General features: G+C 39.0%; 1 protein-coding gene across 12 annotated transcripts in view; it reads right to left on the bottom strand.

Moving 5' to 3' along the window:
• celf6 (CUGBP Elav-like family member 6) overlaps positions 1–6,966 on the bottom strand; it is a 187,837-nt gene extending 180,871 nt beyond the window's left edge. For all 12 annotated transcript variants that reach the window (XR_013293851.1, XR_013293852.1, XM_077563750.1 and 9 more), the window contains exon 1: positions 6,678–6,966. Coding sequence is in view for 10 of the 12 variants with exons in the window: in XM_077563750.1 (XP_077419876.1) it covers positions 6,678–6,930 (253 nt within the window). In the remaining 2 variants the exon portion in view is untranslated. The remainder of the gene's footprint in view (positions 1–6,677) is intronic.
• Positions 6,967–21,668: the final 14,702 nt, after the last annotated feature.

Raw genomic sequence — 21,668 nt, 5'->3', positions numbered from 1 at the left:
GCACACACACACACTACAAACTACTGTATGAGATATTTGACAACACACACGTCTTTCTTTATTTATATATATTTTTGTGTATCAAATGTGTTAGCGGCATTGGCACTTGGTATCGGTTACTACTCAAGAGTTGAGTACTTGTAGTGGTATCAGTCTGAAAAAAAAGTGGTATCGAACATCCTTAATTCATTCACTGCCATTGACGGCTATAGACGTCAAAAATCATTTGAACTATTTCTATTAGTTTAACATTTTTTTCCACTTTCGTTAACAAGAGTATGAAAATTTCGGGGCGTCAGGCGATTCAAATTTTTTATCGTAATTAATCGCATGACTTCACTAGTTAACTCACAATTAATCCCAAATTTTATATCTGTTCTAAATGTACAATAAAAAAAATATAGGTTTTCATACTCTTGTTAACAAAAGTATAAAAATAAAAAAATTGAATAAAAATAGTTCAAATGATTTTTTGACATATTTAGCCGTCAATGGCAGTGAATGAGTTAATAATAACAATTACATAAATCTGTAATTGTTGATTGATTGATGGTATATAATGGCGTTTTCATAATAATTTTATTCATATGTCCATCATCCAGTCTGGCTATTATAGAAGACTCAGTGTTATTTATAGTGATTTTTTTTTCACACTGTAAAACATGTGGGAAAGGAGAGCCACAGTTGCTAATGCACTTTTCAGTTGTTTATTCAAAACTGGGAGAAGGGCAAACCTGTATTATAAATATACATGTATGTTGTACGCAGTCATTATGCAGGTTTACAACTTTAAATGTCTTTAAAGCACGTATAAAACAGGAGGTTATTTTTATGGTTTCTCTGTATCGCATATTTTCACCTATAGTATCGACATTGTTGATATAGTTGAAAAAAAAGAAAATATCTTGAATCCAAACTTTTTATCTCTAGTGTATATACCGTAGTTGTCAATGTTGTCTCTTTTTTAATGATAACATTAAAAAAAATCATATGAATCCCAAATTTCAGTGCCATTTATTTCCCTTGTAACTAGTGATAGAAAAATGAAGCTTCAAAAAGCACTTGCAATTTTTTTTTATATATTATTTTTTTTCATTATTATTATTTTATTTTTATTTTTATTATTATTATTATATATATATTTTTGTTGTTGTTGTTGTTTGTTTACTTTTTTATTGTATATTTATTTTTATTTTTTACTTATTATTTTTTAGTCCTCTAGATGGCACTCTCGATTTGAAGATGCAGGGTAATTTTAATCAATTTTCATTGCACTGACTAACCCTTCTTTAAGGGCCATCTAGAGGAGTAGAAAAGTATCACAAGTGCTTCATGAAGCTTCATTTTCCCATCACCCATGTTCCTCTCTGTCTTCGACAACTTCACAACATGTACACAGTGAAAAAAAGAGGGACTACATACAGCTCTGCATCTCCTTTATGACAGTGTGAAGGAAGCATGCAGCTCTTACTCCCCGAATCCCACCCCCCTCTGGGGAATCTGACCACAACTTGACACAGCTTGAGACCACCAACAGGCCATTGGCACAACAACAGGAAGCCAGCAAAAGGACGATGAGAATTTGGCCTCCACTAAAAACACAGTGGAGACAAATAATAATATCATTATCATCATTATATTTTATTTTTAATCTTTATTTGTTCCAATAATCATTAAATCAATTTGAATTGAGTTGAGTTAGGTTTACTACCCTCTACTCATTTTGGACGCACCTCCCCTGCCAACTATGAGGTTTTACTATTTTAATCACATTTATACAGTTATCTTTTGCATGTCCTCTGTATTCTAGTGTCTTTGTTGGTCAACTATGTGGTACTCAAGAATCCTTACAAGGTTGAGTCTCAAAAACAAGTCTGCATAATCTAGCCCGCTGATAAACGGCGTTGTAGCTGTGTCCAGAATGAACGGGTCACATTCAAACAAGCAAGTGCCTCTGATTAACACCAAATGTCTGCTGTTCTAGTAGGCTTTTCATGGCTTCAAAAAATACATATGCTCATATGCCATATTTCAATGTAGGTGAGGTGTTCTTTTGGTTATGAGTGGTGATGGTGGTGTGTTTGAGCCTAACATATTTTTGGAATCATGGCCCAAATCTTCAATCTATTATTATTATTATTATTATTATTTTAATGTTACATTCTGTAGAGTAAGTTTGACTCTAGAGTGGGACCGAATAGACTCAGTTTCAGAGTAATATTTACACTTGAAAGAGAGTAAAATAAAACATTGAAAAATAAAATAAAATAAAAGTCACTCAAGCGTTGAGGAACAAACTCACGACCTTCAGCTTGCCAGACAGCCGATCTACTCCCCAAGCCACGCAGCTCCTGCTATGTGTTAGTATATTGCTCGTGTCGGCTGGAATCTTCCTAACTCCAATAGACCAAAAAATATGTTTTGGTCTCCTCTTGGAGATAAACAAAAAGGAGGAGGAGCATAGGTCAGGTGGTAGTGTAGCAGTCTCCCAAGCTGAAGGTTGTGAGCTCCTTCCTCAACCCTTGCTTGACTTTTATTTAGATTTTTTCCCAATTCTTTATTTCCCTCTCTCCCAAGTATAAATATCAGACTACTCTAAAACCGAGTCTATTTGGTGCCACTCTAAATAGTCAAATTTACTGTCTAGGTATATGTAGCACCCCGAGACGTACAAAAAAAAAAGTCTTCACTAGTCATATCCTCAAATTTTAGCACATTTACATGGGTCCTACAATGTACAAGAAATTTGACTTCAAACCTGCTCTGTGCCACCTTATGACCTAGGACATTATAGGATAAAAATGTAAAGTGAATATGAAGTTCTTCAAGGTTAAAAGGAAAAAATGGGCGGCACAACATTTCAAATGAATAAAAAAAATGCTGAATACTGAACACGACTGGCGAGACTCTGAATGTACACCAAAGGTCTTAATATGTATTCTACAAGTGTCATTGCTTTCATCCAATGAGAGCTTATGTCTGTCCCTTAGCGGGCGCCCCACCCTTGGGGCGACACAGCTGCTGATTCACTTCACCTACTTTGGTTTTCCTTAATGACACTAATCCCATTTTCTTGCATCCTGCTCGGGTCCGTACTAGCACATGAACACGTGTTACATGAGCAAAAACTCATCCCTGTAATGCATTGGAGAAATCTCATTAAAAGTGCACACAAAGTGACTTTGAATCTCACATGGGACTGATCGGCAGGAATGAATGCCTGCCTGGGAGCGGCCTCAGCGTGGGCGGGTGGGTGATTGGGAGGGGGGGGGGGTAGGTCGGTCTTCGGAACAGGATTATCCCTCTCTTCGCAAGTCGGACCTCCCTCATCCTCAGTGTTGACATTCAGGGATGGCCGAGGACGGTGCGTAAACAACGGCAACAGGAGAAATTGTTTTAATCGATCACGGCGGGAAAAGAGGTGGAGCGCAGGAGGAACAGGTGGTGCGGGGGAGGGAGGTGGGGCAGACTTTTCAAGGCTGCCTGAGCTGAACTCATCTCAATGCGATCAATAAGATCATGAACTGTAGCCACCGACTTACATATCATACATAATTTGACGGCTTGCACTGAGGGGCTATGATGGTGAATGCTAATGCCAATACTAATGTATAAATGACTGACAAGTAGCCATTTTAGGGCAACGGACCACATTTAGTCTCGCCTCACCGGGTGATTTTTCTTAGCCAATCGGCAAAGAAAAATATTTCTAATAATTAAAAATGAATATTGTCCTATTCATCCTATTCATAAAAAACAAAATGTTGGGGAGTTCATTTAAGTGTTAGTGTTAATAACCTGTTGGCTCAAAATCACAGACACAGCAAAATAAATGTATTCATTCGACGCCTACGGGGTTAAATAGGACTCTTCGAGAGTGTTTATATTGCCCATACTAAATGTAGCAAAAACAACACTTTTGAAAACGCTAAATGCAGAGTTAATCTAACAATGTGATCAACTCTGTGAAATAACATCTACTCTGTACCATTTAACTCTGAAAATGTTTCAAATTACACTTCAGGAGTTAAAATCAATTCAACACTCTTGCTGTGTAGCCTGCATGCAACCTTGACTTGAATCCAATTTGGCACATATTGTGACAGGAACTCCTCATCGGCGCATACAATGATGATAAAAGTTTTGATCATAACAACTTGGTACTACTGTAGACCTTGATGTATCAAAATGTCCACATGCAAAATAAGTAAAGAAATGGAAATTGGATTGGAATGATGTATCAAAAAAGAAAAGTTATTTATAAGAAGTCTAATTACTTTCTATAAATTAAATTATAACTGGGAATATGGTTTTAGCGCATTTTTGAAAATGCTTCAAGTTTCTCATTCAAAAAGGGGATTAATTTCTGAGAACATACACATACCTAATTACTACTTCAAATAAGTATCTGCCTTAACTATTCACTTATTGAAATAAAGTCAAATATATGGGCTCAATTTCCCTTCATTTATACCCCCCTCAACAGTACATTTACAAATCCTACTTACTACTGTATCATAGTGTGATTCCATCTTTTGCAATATGATAAAGCAAAATTGTAAATGTGACTGTATATTTTCATGTAAATCAGTAATTTATTGGAGCTCTATAGCCTGTAAAGTCATTATCTGCTATAAAGGACCCGGCAGATGTCCTCAATATAAGAAGCTCTTTAACTATATTTAGCAACTTGAGTCAGAAGAAACACCTCACTGTAGAACCAAATGAGTTCCTATAACCAACAAAGGAATGTGACAATTATAATAAATTTAGCATATTTATATCAAATGAAAATGTATTATAATTATATATAATATATTTTAAAAATATATATATATACATATTTTTTTTTAAACTGGAACTAAATTAAGAAACAATCGCGAAATGTATTCCAGTCAATACTCGGTGTGAAACAAACGCATTCATTCCATTCATCCTGGCAGAAGACGTGCGTTGAACATATAGGAAAAGTGCAGAAAGCAATTAAAGTTCCGCCTAATGGACTTTGGACTTAATGGCTCCCTGTGCCTAGAAAAGTCTCGCACCCTCGCTTTTTGGTTATCATTAAGAAGTGATCGATCTCTGCGTAATCAGCGGCTTGTCGTCGTAATTACGAGGTGATTACTGATCTCTCAGTCGGGAGGGACGGTGAGCAGAAGGCGTCGCCGCTGTTTTGCAGCACTTCACTGCTGAACAGTCAAGGTGCTGTGTAACATTCATCAAATAGTGGCCACTGTGCTAATAGGGGACAAGTAAATACCACACCCCAAATGAGGGAAAATAACAATAGTGAGTCTAATTATCTCGGATGCTAAATTCACACAAAGCTAAGCTAATTTGAACGCTGTTGCTAGCCAAAACAGCAGCACTTACTGATGTGCAAACGAGTCTCTGCTGAATTTTAGTGTGGATTGACTCGCCTGGTCTTATGTTAAGTTGAGAAGGCACCTTTAACTGTCATCTGATTCCCTCGCTCACTCCACAATGCTGTGTGTGTCCATGTGTATGTTACGGAGAGTCACGTGACCTATTCGAACTGCCCAGTCTGCCCCAGTCATTGCCATTTCTTTGTCTTTTCCTCTCGACAGTAAAAGTGATCTTACATCATGTAGAGACAGTAACAGTATATATCGTCACTCCACAACGTTGTGTGTGTACAGGTTTATGCTGCAGGGAGTTTCATGATGTATTAGCTCCACCCAGTCTGCCTCTCGGTGCTTTTCCATAGACAAATGCATGAAAATAAAAGCATTTGTCCTCGGAGATGCCTTCACCATCTGCAGTTGAGTAAATGAACACCTGCGGTCACGATATGAGGAAGTATTGTGCCCTCAAACAGGGGTCTGCAATGACCGGGTAGAAAGGCACAGGTGGACATTTTCTTTCTTTCTTTTTTTAACATCGTTTTCTTAATATTAATTTGATATTTTGAATGCACTTGTCGTTTTTTAATATTACACCTAAATTAATTATTTTCTGTCGCTTTATGCCATGCAGGCAAAGTCAAGCTATTTGCCCGAAAAAATTGTTTCTTCTTTAATATCTGTCTTTATTAGTGACTTCATTGTGATTACATAATTATAACGTTTGCATTATGATCACTCGTGATTATCTACTTATTCTGTACATAATGCCTGCCTTGCAAAAAGCATGTGTTTGTGTGTGCTTGTGCTGGGGGGAAAAACTCAAAGGTTGTGAGACCCCCCCCCCCGCACTAAAAGTTCACCCACCATCCATTTTTGACTCATTGTGCGTGCGTGTGCATGCGTTTCTACGTGTTAGTATGCGGGGCGAAAAATGGTTGTACAGTGGGACCCCTGTCCTAAAAGTTCACCACTATCCATTTTTGATGTATTTTGTGTGCTACGTGTTGTTGAAGCCGCACGAGCCTCTCAGCGGGGTCCCGCCCCCTTCCACACTCATGATTGTCAATGTAAACAACACATACACATTCACGCGCACGCACGCACGCACAAAGGGGTGTAGTAGCTGCTTCATTCACGTGCTCGTGCAATTAACACGCGCCAAAACCACATGCACGTGTGTTAAATAGTTCGGTCCGCTCCCCCCCACTACAACCCCACCCAAAAACAAAAAAAAAACAAAATGAGGTCACAGTTTCCTGTTTGCACAGTTACGCCAAAGATGGCAAAGAAGTAAAAGCGTCCAGAACCAACCTTTATGCATCCCGGTAAACCTGTCCTTCAGTACTGTGAGTTCGTAAATCTTGCCGAATTCCTCAAAGAGCGGTTTGAGGTCCTTCTCCTCCAGGTTGCGGGGGATCTGGCCGATGAAGAGCTTGATGGCGTCGTGGTCCTTCATGGGGATGGTGTTCTGACTACCGAGGCCGAGCCCGTTCATCCTGCCGCCGCTGTCCGTGGTGCTGAATCCATTCTCCCGCAGCACTCCGTTTGCACTGACTGTGGCCATCTTTCCTCAATGGGCCGCCGGCGGGGCTCGGCGCTCTCTCTCTCTCTCTCTCTCTCTCTCTCTCTCTCTCTCTCTCTCTCTTTTCGTTTTTCTTCTTACATTTCAAGCCCCCCTTCTCCTCCCCTCGCCCCTCCCCTCTCCTACTCCTTTTCCTCGTCGTTTTTTGTGACGTCACTTTTACAAACAGACGCGGCCACCCACCGTCTCATTTGCATATAGCAAGCACCCGCCTCCTGAGCCAATAGGAGAGCAGGAAGGATCCACAAGGGGCGGGGCTTAGCACAGAAGGCAAACAGTAGTGTAAACTTCCACCGCCTGTATATTATGTACATTTCTTTTGAAATACAGCATAAAATACTTTTCTTTTCATTTATATATGAAAAAGGTTGATTCATTTATTGCCTTAGACTATTGATGTGTATAAATCAAAAATAATAATTTCACAATAAAATCAATAAACTATTTATTTAGACACCATTTACACTGTTGTACAATGTTTTTGTATTATACAAGTATTACATTGATTTAATGGGCTTGAGTACTCCTGCACCTCACATGAGGATTGGCAATGGTTTATTAATTTAAATATAAATTATCTTTTTTTTAAGCCTATAGATAAATTGTTGGCTAGTCAGATGAATCAGTGGTGGAATTAATCAGTTGGTATTTAATGTTGTATACAGTATGTATTATGTTCATGAAACTGGCACCCTGTTGTGTGTTCTTTACAAAAACATACAGCCAGACCAGCAGACAGATAGAAAGACAGTTAGTATAGGTAAATATTTTATATGATTGACAATTGTGAGCTTAATGAAAGGCTTTTCTAGAAAAGACAGGACAATAAAAATAAAAACAAATCATTTAGTTATTTGTTACATAATTTTGAAGATATTGTTGCTGAGTTGATTGTAGTTTGTGTTTCACACAACATTTTGTGTATATATATATATATATATATATATATATATATATATATATATATATATATATATATATATATATATATATATTTAACATCCATATGCCATTTTATGATATTTGAAATAAACAATTGACTGGACCAACACAATTTTGAAAAGACTTTAATACACAGTAAGTCTTTGGGGGATTTGATATGACATTCTCAAGCAAAGATGGATCAATTGTTTACACAGCAAGCAGAGTCACAAGCCAGCAGACGTGGGCTCCCCCTAAAAACAAATGAAAATAAAGACAGAGGTTATGTGGCACACCAATTCATACGCTTACACCCACAGGGGAGGAGACAGACACGAGTTTGGACCACTTTGGGCGCCAAGGTGAGCTCATAAATGACATACCCTGGAGGGTTTGCACATAAAATGCATCACATTTTTAGGGTAGAGTGCCAGAATGTTACCACACAATAACTTGATGCCAACAGGAATCTCACTGTACAGAGGTCATCATTTTAAAAAGGGGGTGATAGGTGAATTTCTGAGCCACCAGTCTAGCATTGATTGTATTTTCAATCATGGAGGCAGCAAGTCACCAAATTCCACTTAATGGATGTGCACCTATTTGTATACAATCAATTAAGAATCCTCTGAGCGTCTTTTTAGCTTTGCACGGTGGACCGGATCATCTGCTGTGTCGGGCCGTGACCATATGTTCCTCACCTTTACTTGTATATGATTCTTTTTTTAATTGCAAACCTTTATTTAAATCTCAAGAGATCACCGCGGGCAAGCTTTATTTTCCAATGGTGTCAAGAGAAATTGTTAGTGAGTGATATAAATTGACACGTGACCCGTCAGTGTGAGCGCACGAGCCGCACATGGAGAGGCTTAATAATTAGCACAGTCGGGAATGTGGCGTCAATACAAGGGCAGCCAGGCCCCCACGCTGATACGGGTAATTAAGTTAGATGCGATGGCCTGGTATCATGTATCAATAATTGATTGCATGTCGCAAGTCAATTAAGAGTGCTGCTAATGAGGGTTGCATGCTAGCTTACAAAGCGCTGATGTGCGATGTTTGAATATCCTTGAGTTTGTTTGTCCGTTGTTTGCGTCGTTAAACGTGTCATTTATATGCATATGCAAATGCGGACATTTCTTTTGTTGACGTAGTTGTAAATCTATTTGTCATCATTTGGTAAATGACCCGCTGAAGGCAACAAATTAACATCAGACGTCTTACATCAAGAAAAGGACAACAAAGGATTATATATATTAAATCATAAGTCAAGGTACCACTGTGTGTTTTGTTTTTGTTTTGTTTTTGCCATCTAAGAATGAAGTGTAATTACACATCCACTACAGTAGGTGGCAGTGGCACTATCATTTTTTTCAGGCAAATTAATACATTTCAAATCTTTTCTGTGACAATATGTTTTTTCTTTTTTCTTTTCTTTAATATTAATAAGGATATAATGTTACGTAGATGTGGACTTATACACAGTAAATTCTGGAGAGTAAGTTTGACTCTATTTATAGTGGGACCAAAATGACTCAGTTTTAGTGTTAGGTTTCGGTCTTGTAGGGGTTGGATTTTGTTTATTATGGGTATGTTTGTTGTTTTTGACTGTGGTTGGTGTTTGTCATGTGTTCCTGATTTCTCCCCTTGTCTCGTTATGTCTGATCACGTCCACCTGTGTTTCTTCCCTTCCCAGTGTGTCTGACCAATCGGTGCCCTCAGCCTATTGTGTTCCACAGGTGTGTCTCATTAGTGTCGGTGTATTTAGTCTGTTGTGTTTGTCCAGTCTGGGTCGGTTCATTGTCATTTCCAAGTTTTGTCGTTTCTTCCATGTCTTGCCAGTTCTTTGTCATGCCGCTTGAGTTTGCTTTGATTTAGGACTTTATTGTTTTTTGTCGGCACGTTGTGCACCACCTTGTTTTTGTGTAATTAATAAAACCCTTTTGTTTTTGGACTTTACCTCGGCCTCCTCGCTCTTTAAACTGCTTGAAATAAATGGCTTTTTTTCCCCCTATTCTTCTAAATTCTAATTTCTACTTCCTGATCATAAAACGGCCACGGTATAGGCCGCCATCACGAGTACTGATACTTTGAAGTAAGGCTGAGTATCGGCCCCATACCGATATGTATCGGTATTCACCCATCCCTACAATCTATACCAGAGGTGGGCAATCTCGGTCCTCGAGGGCCGGAGTCCTGCAGGTTTTAGAGGTTTCTCACTTCCAACACAAGCTGATTCCAATCAGCAGGATCGTTATCAGGCTTATGCAGAGCTTGCTGATGAGCTGATCATATATCAGCTGTGTTGAAGAAGGGCAACATGCAAAACCTGCAGGACTCCGGCCCTTGATGCCCACCTCTGATCTATACTGTAGTCACAGCGGAGACTTAATAGAGCACGAAATGTTTTCTTATTCGTTTTTTTGGTATAACTGAAAAAAAAAAACTGCTGACACAAAGCGTGTTAGTTTGAGCTGCGTAGCATCACGTGAAAACCTAAAGGCATTGTGTTGACTTTTGATTCGATTGACTTTCGTGTCATGTTTTGTCTTGCCCGTTAGGGTTTTTTTTCCAACTATTCTCGTCAAGTCCAGTCACTTAGATCAACTTATCAGCTCCCTCAAGCAACTCATGTCTTGTCCAGGTTTACCTCATCTCATCAATTTGCTTGTATTTAGTTCCCTGGTTGTTTGTGTAGAATTTTTCATTATTGGAAAGTGCCTTTTTGTTTTTGGAAAATGAATACTTTGGTGATCCCTGCACGCCCTGCTTTGATGCACACCATGAAAACTTTCCATTTGTTACGCAGCGAACCAAACAAGACAGAAAGATAACGAGGGTTCATTTCCTGTAAGTAAAAGGGTATTTGCACTCCAATCAGTGTCTTGGAATGAAATTTCACGCTAGTATATGCGTGCATGTGCATGTGTGTGTGTGTCAGCTGTCAATGTGAGCTGCCTTTCGGGATGACAGTAGTCTCAGAGCGACACTAACATCTGGCCATGGCTTTGTTTTGAAAATGTATTCATTTTCTATGCAATTATGTTTTCGTAGAGCAGCTCCAAAAACGACTTCTGTGCTTTTTTCCCCCTTTTGTGTTTAACATGTTTTCTGTTTGTTTTTGTTTTTTCCCCCCTTTCTGCAGTTTGGTTTGGCCTCACAGCTGTGAAGACTTTGAAGCTGCAGGTTTGCTCATCAATTGCGGCTGTCGTGTTAGTGTCATCTTTGTTGGAACACGAGCAAGCGTGTCTTTTTCTTCTTCTTCTTCTTTTTCTAGGCTTCTTCATGTGCCAATTCTTCCCTTTTCTGCCTCAAAAAGAGGACTCGGAACGCTTGTATGAATTTGACATGGAAAGAAAGAGAAATCCCACGAGGCGCCTGCTCACCGAGAGGCGCGTTTCACTCAAATTAGCTCTGGATGGAAAACTTCCATTCGGCCATTAGCCTCATAGGCAAAAAACGTTTTGGCAATATGCGAAACTCCGCCGTGTTTATTAATAGAATCACTCACAGTGCCGTCAAGGTGACTTATTGTAACGTCACAATATATGCGCTAAGTGTCACGGACAATTCCTTTATACTGTGTTTTCATTATAGCGTTAAAGTGGAAATATGGATCTGGGGTACCAGGTGGTGCGTCGTCATACACGAGCATTTTACCACTGGCCCTGGGTTCGAAAGGAGGGGCAATAATTGATATTCACGCCGCATGCACTGTGGGGTCTAACAGTAGTTTTTGTGTGGAAGTGTCTGTAGTAACAGAAGGGCCGAAAAGCTCGTAGTCCCAGGGAGGGGTGGGGGGTATGTTTTTCATTGCGTATGTACGACTAGATGTAATACTTCTCACTCAGATGCCATCATTTGTGATGAAAAAAAAATCACAAGATGTTGTTTCTTCTTGGGGCAGTAGTGTGTTTTCACAAATGAACTCCCATTTCTTTGTTGTTTGGACTTTTTTGGGGGAGCCTCATCTAGATGCTCTGTGTGGTGTGTTGTTCACGTTCCAGTGAATAATGATGGGCTCGTGATTGCAAGGTGGGTAATAAATGAAATGGAAGGAAAAAAAACAAATGAGAGGTCAGCGGATCGCAGTGAGACATCCTTTTCCTGGCTGCTAATGAATCCCCAAAACACAAATGCTCATTCCTCCTCTGACTACTCACTCACTGTTTGGACTTGAAATTAGATATGCCTCGACATGTGCTCACTCATGTTTTATGCTGAATGTTAACGTTGCTCATTTACTACCATGTTTTTCTCTTTTGTACGCATTGATCATTTGTAGTGTTTTATCATAAACATTTTTCAGTTAAAAGTTTTGCTGATATGGATGGAGTATATGGGGTTCCATGAGTGCCAAAAATAAGTTGCTGCGCCTATGTCTTATTTCTATGGGCGCGTGACGTGACATATGTCTGTGTCTATCAAACGTTGAACTCTCCTTCTGTCAGTGCTAGGTGTATTTGTATGTGCCTATGATATGCACTAGCATATGCTACGTGTATATGCTACGTCTATGTACGTGTCTATGCTAGTTGTATATGCTACGTGCCGAGGAATCGAGGATGGCATGCTACACTAGCTCCAATCTACAAAGTACGTTAATTTCCATTAACGTACTTTAACGTAACGTAATTTATCGATTAGAGCTAGCGTAGCATGCCGTCCTTGGGCAACGAAGCTTTCCGAGCCAATCTGGAAGCTAGATTACCAGTACGGGTGCTGCGCCTGGTGCCACCGCGGTACCAAAGCATAACCACGTTGTCAAAACGGCACATCCAGAGGACACAAGGTAACAAGTAGCAACAACATTGTCCAACAACATGGAGCATATACAACTAGCATAGGCACGTAGCATATACAACTAGCATATACACCTATAATGAGCACGTAGCATAGACACGTAGCATATGTATGTAGCATGTACACGTAGTATAGACACGTACATAGACACGTAGAAGCATATACATGTAGCATATACACCTAGCATATACACCCATCATAGGCACGTACATATACATCTAGCATGGACACAAGGATAGTTCAACGTTTGATAAACACAGACATATGTCATGTCACACGCCCATAGACATAAGACATAGGCGCAACAACTTATTTTTGGCACATACTCATGGAACCCCATAGAGTTAAGGCTAGTGGTTAGCATGTCTGCCTCATAGGGGGTTCTGGGTTCAAGTCTCAGCATAGACATTCCCATGTTCATTTTGTATGTTTTCTCATTCACTGCCAATGACGGCTCTAGACGTCAAAAATTCATTTGGACTATTTCTATTAGTTTAACATTTTTCCCCACTTTTCTTAACAAGAGTATGAAAACCTAGAAAAAAAATATTGTACATTTAGAACAGATGTAAAATTTGTGATTAATCTTGAGTTAACTATTGAAGTCATGCAATTAATTACAATAAAAAAAAAACTATCGCCTCACGCGATTTAAAAAAAGAAAAGATGATTAAAAATTAGGGGCGGTTAAAATTTGTAATTGTAATTGTATGACTTCACGAGTTAACTCACGATTAATCACAAATGTTATATCTGTTCTAAATGGACATTAAAAAAATTCTAGATTTTCATACTCTTGTTAACAAAAAATGGAACAAAATGTTAAACTAATAGAAATAGTTCAAATAAACTTTTGACGACTATAGCCGTCAATGGCAGTGAATGAGTTAATGACATTCTGCAGCTAACTGTGGTATGGCGACTATTACAGAAAAGTGAGGACATGCAGCATTTATACATTTTACAGTCACTGGGGTCATCTTATTTGCTTTCCTTACACTCAAAAAAAAGATCTAAAATATTTAAGCACCACATAATATAATCCTAACTGACAAACAAAAGCAGGCAGGCCCACCGTTGTGTTTTGTGTATGCTTTGTGTGCGTTTTGCCTTTACAAGCTCACACACTCCTCCCAGTCCCCTTCCCTGAGGCTGTTGTTGCAAAACTGATGGCATTTTTCTGTCAACCTCAATTCCCCTGATACGAATTTGAAAAGTACCCACGGCTGCGTTACGAGCAGCATCTGTAACTTTACTTCACACAACTTTTTCTTTAAACCTTTTTTTGTTTCCTACCGTGTTTTATAACCGCATTATAAACAAAACTCACAAAGGGAACATCTCGGAGGAATGTTGTGTAATATATCAGGGATGCATTAAATTGTTGCTGCGTCTCTGTTTGTCATAGTCGCTCGTATTGAGCCTTGCTTCATAGCCTTGCTTTGATCGGATTTATTTTATCCTCAAAATATTTCAAACCAAGGTTGACAAAATAATAGTAAAACATGTCTATAATTAACTAGAAGAAGAAAAATCCATAGTAACTTTGCTGTAACTGTATTACACAATGGACAGTGGTTGACTATTAATTTCTGTGTTGTCAAGGGATGTCAGGTGATTAATTTTTTTTAATTGTAATCAATCGCATGACTTCAATAGTTAACTCACGATTAATTGCACATTTTATATCTGTTCTAAATGTACAATAAAATTATAATATTTTTTTTTCCCGTACTCTTGTTAACATAAAAGTGGAAAAAAATGTTAAACAAATAGAAATATGGCAGCATCTTTTAGTCATTGATACAATAATTTCATAATAATTCCTAAAATTGAGTTAAAAGGAAAAAGATGTACTGTACTGTAAAACACAAGTGTGATGCTGATTTGTGTTGAGGTCCTTTTTCTGCCACTAGATGGCATAATTGCATTTGTAAGACATTGCCGACAGCTCAGTGCGTTTTTCTTTTCATACAGTATTAAGAGCTACCTAATCTTTAACATGAAGTAACTTCTGCACATTTTTAAAATTGTAAAATACAACAACCAGAAATATATGCATTATTATAAAATGTATTACGGCTAAATTTTGACTGCTGTCTTCTGTGTTGCAAGTGGAATTCCCCCAGTACTGGATTTCCAGGTAAGGGGCGGTCATTAATCGTGTATTTAAAAAAAATTGTGGCGTTAAGGGAACTTTGAATTTTCTCAAAATTAACACACTAATGTTGACACCCCTAGTTTCGTATATTGCTATGGTTGAATTTTGTTGTAATTGGCTCAATACATTTTTAGACAGAGGCAACAATTAAATGCCAATGATAGTTTTGATTGGATCTTTTACTGTAGTTTGTTTATTATCTTCGCCCTTGGTAGCTGGAATCCATCCAGGACAAACCGGCTTCAACAAGACAACCACGCCACCAACCGTCACCTTTACCACCATATGTAATAAACACAACATGTTCCTCCAGTCACTGCATGCAAAGATTAATCAGGATGACAAATCGTACTTGTAATCAAGGCCTTTATTTGAATATACAGTCGCTTAGGACTTTAATTCTTTTGGTCGCCGGCCAACCTCTGGGAAACAACAGCTTGGAAAAAGAGCACTTGCCAAGAGCTGTCAGGCCAAGCGCTCCTCAAATAAACACCCCACTGAGCTCGCCATTACCAACACTAACATCAGCGCAATGTCACCGACATTCGCAGAGCATTCCAATAAAATGGCTGTTTCAATTTGCAGAGGCATCATTAAACAGATGTTTTTTTTTATTTTTTATGAAATTAGAGTCAAGCGATATGGAGAGACACCGCAGTGTCCTTGGATTTCAAATCGACTGTTATTTCTTTTAGCAGAGGAAGCGTCGGTTTTCTGTTTATCATAATCATTACACAATAATGAAATACGGCGACTAAAAGGACCTCTGGAGGACCCGTGCCGTTGCCTTTACAGTCACAAAGCATCGCATTCACTGGCTGCGCAGTTTTATGAGTACAAAGGTTTTCAGACCCGCAGGCTGCGAATGGAAATGTAGAGGGATTTGTCTTGGTGACATTGGTGCACAGACGTTGACAACTTACAAAGTTTTACACAGAGGCGAGGGAGCGAGGGGTCAACGGCACTAGCGGCGACACTCGGGCCGGGCGCCTCAACTGCATGCAAATGTACGCAGACACGCACCCAATGGACAAAAAAAGATACTTCTTAAAATCTTAAACGGAGACATCCCTCTATATTTTATACTTCTTGTCCTCATCGGGGTCACGAGTAAATGGAGCAGCTGACTAGGATCAATAGGCTGAGTACACCTGGAATGGTTGCCATGTCTTTTGCAGGGCACGCAGAGAGTCGACCTCGGGTCGCCAACCACTTTGAAACTAAGAGCTTTTCCTTGAGTACTGATTAATCCGAAGGGCTACCAGTTTGATACACATTTCTGAAATAGCATATTCGCCTAATACAGACGCTCCCCAACTTACGAATGAGTTACGTTCCGAGCGATCGTTCGTAAGGTGAATTTGTTCGTAAGTTGCTTCAGTGCTATATTTTGTATTATAATTGATGTTTAAAGAGAATACGTACAGTACTGTGCTACGGATGTTAGAGAGAGAGAGAGCGAGAGACACACACAGTATGTACATGTACGTAATAAGATAAATAAAATGAAGTTTAACTTACTTTTGGAAGATGTACTCGATGCTTAAGGATTTGATGGAGGAGGAGGAGGAGGAAGAGGAGGATTTTATATCATGAGAGGTTCTTCGTCGTCGCTGGAATGGGCTTCAAAAGTTACTTCCTCCTCCGTAACTTCAATGTAGGAAGAAGTTGAGGGTCGCGGAGAAGAAGATGAGGGTTGATGAGTATCTTCCTTGGAGGATTTACTAGAAACTGGCCGAAAGAAGCGATCTAACTACGATTGCATAGTTTTCTTCTTTTTTCATCATAAATGATGCGGTAGCACTTTATGGTATCATTCAATTGATTTGCAACCTTTGTGCAACGTTCAATATTTGGGTTTTGCTGCTCGAAGAGTGCGATGGCTTTATCTATGAGCGACAGGCGTTTCTTCTTCTTCCTCCTCCTCGACACGTTGCTGAGCCTCCAATGCTGGGTGAGCTCTCACAGCGCCAAGCGTCGGTATTAGCGGCGGAAAGAAGCACTACAGTACTCGGAAAAAGGTGCGCAATAAAAAATCTAACTTACAGCATCTCTTTCCGAACATTTTTTGACATGCGCGCATGTGCGCAGACATGTTCGTATGTACCGTTGTTCGTAACACGAATGTTCGTAAGTAGGGGAGCGTCTGTACCTTTAATAATGTCATTACCTGTGTATGAGGTGTGTCCAAACTTTTGAAGACAAACGGCAATTTTTTTATTATTTTTTTTACAATATTTTGGGGTGGTGGAGAATAGTGATGGGAAAATGAAGCTTCATGAAGCACTTTTTTTTAAACTCCTCTAGATGGTACTCTTGGTTTAAAGTTGCAGTGGCATTTTGATTTGTAATCCATTTCCATTGCACTGACTAACCCTTCTTTAAACCAAGAACACCATCTAGAGGAATAAAAAAAAATATGCAAGTGCTTCATGAAGCTTCATTTTCTCATCACCCTGGAAACCACCAGAAAATATCAACCCGGGTATTGAACAGCAGCCAAATCCCATCTCTCCATTCAGAACCAAACAAGAGTATTCTGTTGTAAGCTAGTCATTTCCAAAGCAGTTACTTGGGAACCATTCATTTGGACATTGAAAGTGGAGGAAACAATTTTTGCTTGTAAAAATTAATTCTCGTTATTCATTCCAGTGATATGAAGAGAAATGTCGCTACTAGTTTAGTTGAAAATATTGAAATTATTTAGCAGCTGTAGTCATTTTTAGTAAATGCCACGGCCTGCTTAAAAATGGACCGCGGGCCACAAATGGCCCCTGGGCCATAGCTTGGACACCGATGGTTTCTCACAATAATTACGAAACATATCAATATGCAACACTGCCTGTGTCACCATTTTCAAATGATTCCTTTTACATTCCTAGGAAATCACAATGAACTGTTTTTAGAACAGAACCACAGGCTACTTATGGTTGCTAACAAACATTCACACCTACAGTATGGAGCAGTGCTGGACTGGCCATCGGATACAGCGGGCAGATGCGGTGGTGTTGGTGACAATCACTCTGATTGGCTCTTTGCTAGCAAATGCAAATCAGTGCTCAGAGATGATAGAACCTAAGCAATGGCAAAGAAAAATGCATTATCTAGTAGTTGGGCCTACTTGAGTTGTGGGTGTGTTGGGCTGAGTTCTGGATATGTGTCAATTTTGTTAAGTGGAACCACGACTGTGGATTGTGCAGGCAACAAGGACACCCATTTTTATTCAAATTTTCAAGAAATGCTCAAATAAAACTGAATGGAAACGCTAGAAATTTGAAAAAGGGCCCAAAATTCGCCAAAAAGTTTTTATGCATAGAGGGAAAAGGAAAATTCCAATTTTGGCTATGGAAACAGTCTTTGCGAATAACCGCTGGCAAGACCAGATACACGTCACGTTTTGACCGGATATTACGTCACACGTCATGGTTAGTCGGTTAGTCAAAAAGCAATGGCGGACGATAAAGTTACATATGTTTGGGGGGACCACGAAACAGAAATATTTTTGGAATTAATTAAAGAAGCGAATATTAATGCAATATTAGAAATGCTACGGCTTATCAAGAATTACAAAAGAACACTCATACGACGTCATCAACAGCGCAGTCGCTTCTTCTTCTTTTAAATTACTGGTGGATCCCATCTCTATGGTGTATAACGCCACCTACAGCGGCGGAGTCCTCTCTCAATATTCGTAAAAGAAGAACAGAAGGAAACGGGCATAAGTCGCATGTCCGTTTTGCGCATTTTCATTAAATTCACTTAAAGAATTCCAAACAATTGGATGGAAACCTGACTATTGTGTGATTGTGGGGATTGTGTGCTTGTACCAGTCCAGTCCAATCCAGTCTTGTCCGGTATTGTTCCTGGTGTTGATAATTAAGACCAGGAGTGGGCAAACTTTTGTCTTCAAGTGACATTTGGCTTTTAAAACAGAAAAAAAGTGCCAGGGCATTTGCAGATTAGGTATAAAATGAGATATATATATAAAAAAAAGATGAGATGTAAAAAAAATAAATAAAAAAAAAAGTATATAAAAATATGCAAAATAGTTCCCTCCAGTCATAAAATAATAATCAATACCCATTTTTATAATTATTATAATTAACCAATTTAAAAAAAAATGCACATAATCTACAATTGTTTATTTTACTTCTTTATTACAGTATTTGAATTCAATTAACTTTTTTTTTAAATCGCTAAATACAAAAGGAATATGTTGTAATCAGACAATGTTAGATAGGATTTTACCTTATAGTTAAAATGTTGTACCATTAACTGGTTATCTTCTTTTTATGTTCACACAATATGCGTGGAAAAGGTTTCTATCCAAGAAAACTGTCGTCGTCCAAACGACGAGTGTAGATGAGCGGATCCAATAGCTGCAGCACGGAATCGAACAACGCGCGCAACACAGTGCTAAAAGCTAATGAAAAATAGATTTAGAGTGGAGCTGCTTGCTTTATTTAAGGCTCTGCCAAGCGCCGTGAGAGGAAGGCAGAGCAGCTTGTGAGCCGTTCGCTAAGGCGATGTGAAGCGTCAACGTTTGTGTGTCGACGCCGTGAGCTTTGGATGTCGCGGCGTTCGTCCCGCCGAAGTAAAAATAGACGGTGGTGACAACGCTGTGGTGCCATAAAGACCCGCCATTAAACAACATATTTCTGCCGGTGCCCGGAGGGGCTGCTCATCTCTTCACCTGACACTTTGCAACAATTTTAGACAAAAGAAGAGTGGGAGCGTGAATGTTCCCTAAAATTGAATGCGAACAACCTTAAATGCGACAAAATGCCTAGTAAGGCTAAAAATGGGATGAAGCGACTAAACTGGTCTGACTGCTGTGTTTTATCTCATAGAGATAAAAAAAAAAGAGCTGCTGATGCACAGCATGCCATCCAAGCTTTTGATGGAGTGATGATTCGAATAGAAGTGGAAGGAAAAGCTGTTAAAAAATGCTAAACTTCAATAGGCTTCTTTGTAAAGCACTGAAATTGTGTGAAGAATTTCAAGTCAGTTGGATATGTTTTCCGTCTATTTTGATAAATGGCAGAGTTAAAATGGTCCAAGGGTTTTTGGGTTGTTGTTGAAATCTGTATGTGTGTGAGAAATGTCAAGTCAGTTGGTAATGATGGGGCTGTTTAACTTTAAGGCTTAATGTTGTGAGAAATTTCAAATCCTTGATTGTACTTTCACACACTCTCCATTGGAAACTGTCATTGCACTAAATTCAAAGGGAATGAGAGGAGTGTCTCTGATTGGCGACAAATTGATTCTTTTTTGTGGGAAATTACAAACACTCGGTCTAAGCTGCCTCTTCATAGAATCGAAATGACGAAAAATGCGGTTTTACCTATAGACATTTTTCTTGACAGACTTATTCAAGGTTCTACCACAAACTTTACTATTTTCCAGCTTAAGCAATCCGTTAATGCTCATATAACTTAGACATGCAATTTAGAGGTTTTTTTTGTTTTGTTTTTTGTATCGCTACAAAACTGTAAGTATTCATACAGTACCATTCACTCACCCATGCCCTTTGGACCCCACTGCTTGGCTGATTCATTTAAGCAAGGGGTCTCACACTTAAGTAATGTGGGAGGCCACTGGAGATCGAGTCAGGGTCAACTACATTTTGCATACTTCTGAGCATGTCTGGTTGAGTAGCAATGTCTGATTTCTTGAGCACCGCAACTTTCACTGTGCATTCAAGACATGTCGGCTCAACGAAAAAAAAAAAAATCCCTCCCCTGTTTTACTTGAAATGAGCTGTTCTCGTCACCAACCTTTCTCTTCATGGCAGGTTTGGAAAAAAAACATGACGAGGACTGGGTGACAGCATATCTTCTCTTTATACGTGATGTCACTTCAGAATTCGATTTCGCCAAAAACTGTCATGAGCCTGAGTAATGGTAGACTATTAGTGATTTAAAAAAAACAACATCCATAAAACGCACGGGGAAACCACAAAGAAAATATAGATGGGAGCCGCACTAACATTAAACTTTGATGTTAAGTAGTTGGCCGCAAAATATCATCCTGCAGGTTGCAAATGGCCCCCGAGCCACCAGTTTGAGAGCCCTGCTTTAAGCATGTTATACCTCTGATGCTATAGAATCTCTCTGCGGATCATTCTACTGTAGATGTAACATCAAAAACGGCAGGAAAAGCCTACAAGAACATCTGAAGTTTATTCCGGCATTGCTGGCTGACGTATGCTGACTCCCATTTAATGGGATACTTGACACAATGAGCCATTTTTAGCAGCAAAAAGTTCATATTTTGTCTATAATTAATGTGATTATTATTCATGTACAATTAAAACCTTTAAATACAATTTTTTCCACTTGCTGTCGAATGAAGATGACATCACCTCAGGCTCAGTTTGCTGACCAAACCCAAAAAACAGGTGAATTCATTCTGGACAAAATGTATTTTACTGCTGAAATTGGCTCAATGAGTCAAGTATTCCTTTAACATAAGATTAAATGTGAGTAGTTTATTCTAAACACAGCCACATCCCCAGTTATAAGGGTGTGCAAACTTTTGCAACCACATTATTTCAACTTAAATTCTGATTTTAAAAAACATATTGTTTTGAAATGTATCTTGGTCTTATAATTTGATATCACAAAAACCCGCCATTTAAACAGAAGTGTACCGTAATCGTTCCATTTTCTCCCTCTTGTCAAACATGGTTCACATCCCAGAAGCGTGCTTGCATCCAGCATAGTCTTTATTGAGCTTGAAAGTGTTTGTTTTCGCTGTCGAATAGATGTATTTTACACACACGTGGGTTGTCACACTTCTAAACGGACTCCTGTTAAAACTCACCGACGCATTC

The sequence above is a fragment of the Vanacampus margaritifer genome, chromosome 4 (assembly GCF_051991255.1).
Source record: "Vanacampus margaritifer isolate UIUO_Vmar chromosome 4, RoL_Vmar_1.0, whole genome shotgun sequence".
Lineage (NCBI taxonomy): Eukaryota > Metazoa > Chordata > Actinopteri > Syngnathiformes > Syngnathidae > Vanacampus > Vanacampus margaritifer.
The sequence above is the reverse complement of the archived record's forward strand: the minus strand, read 5'-3'. Positions and strand labels throughout refer to the sequence as shown.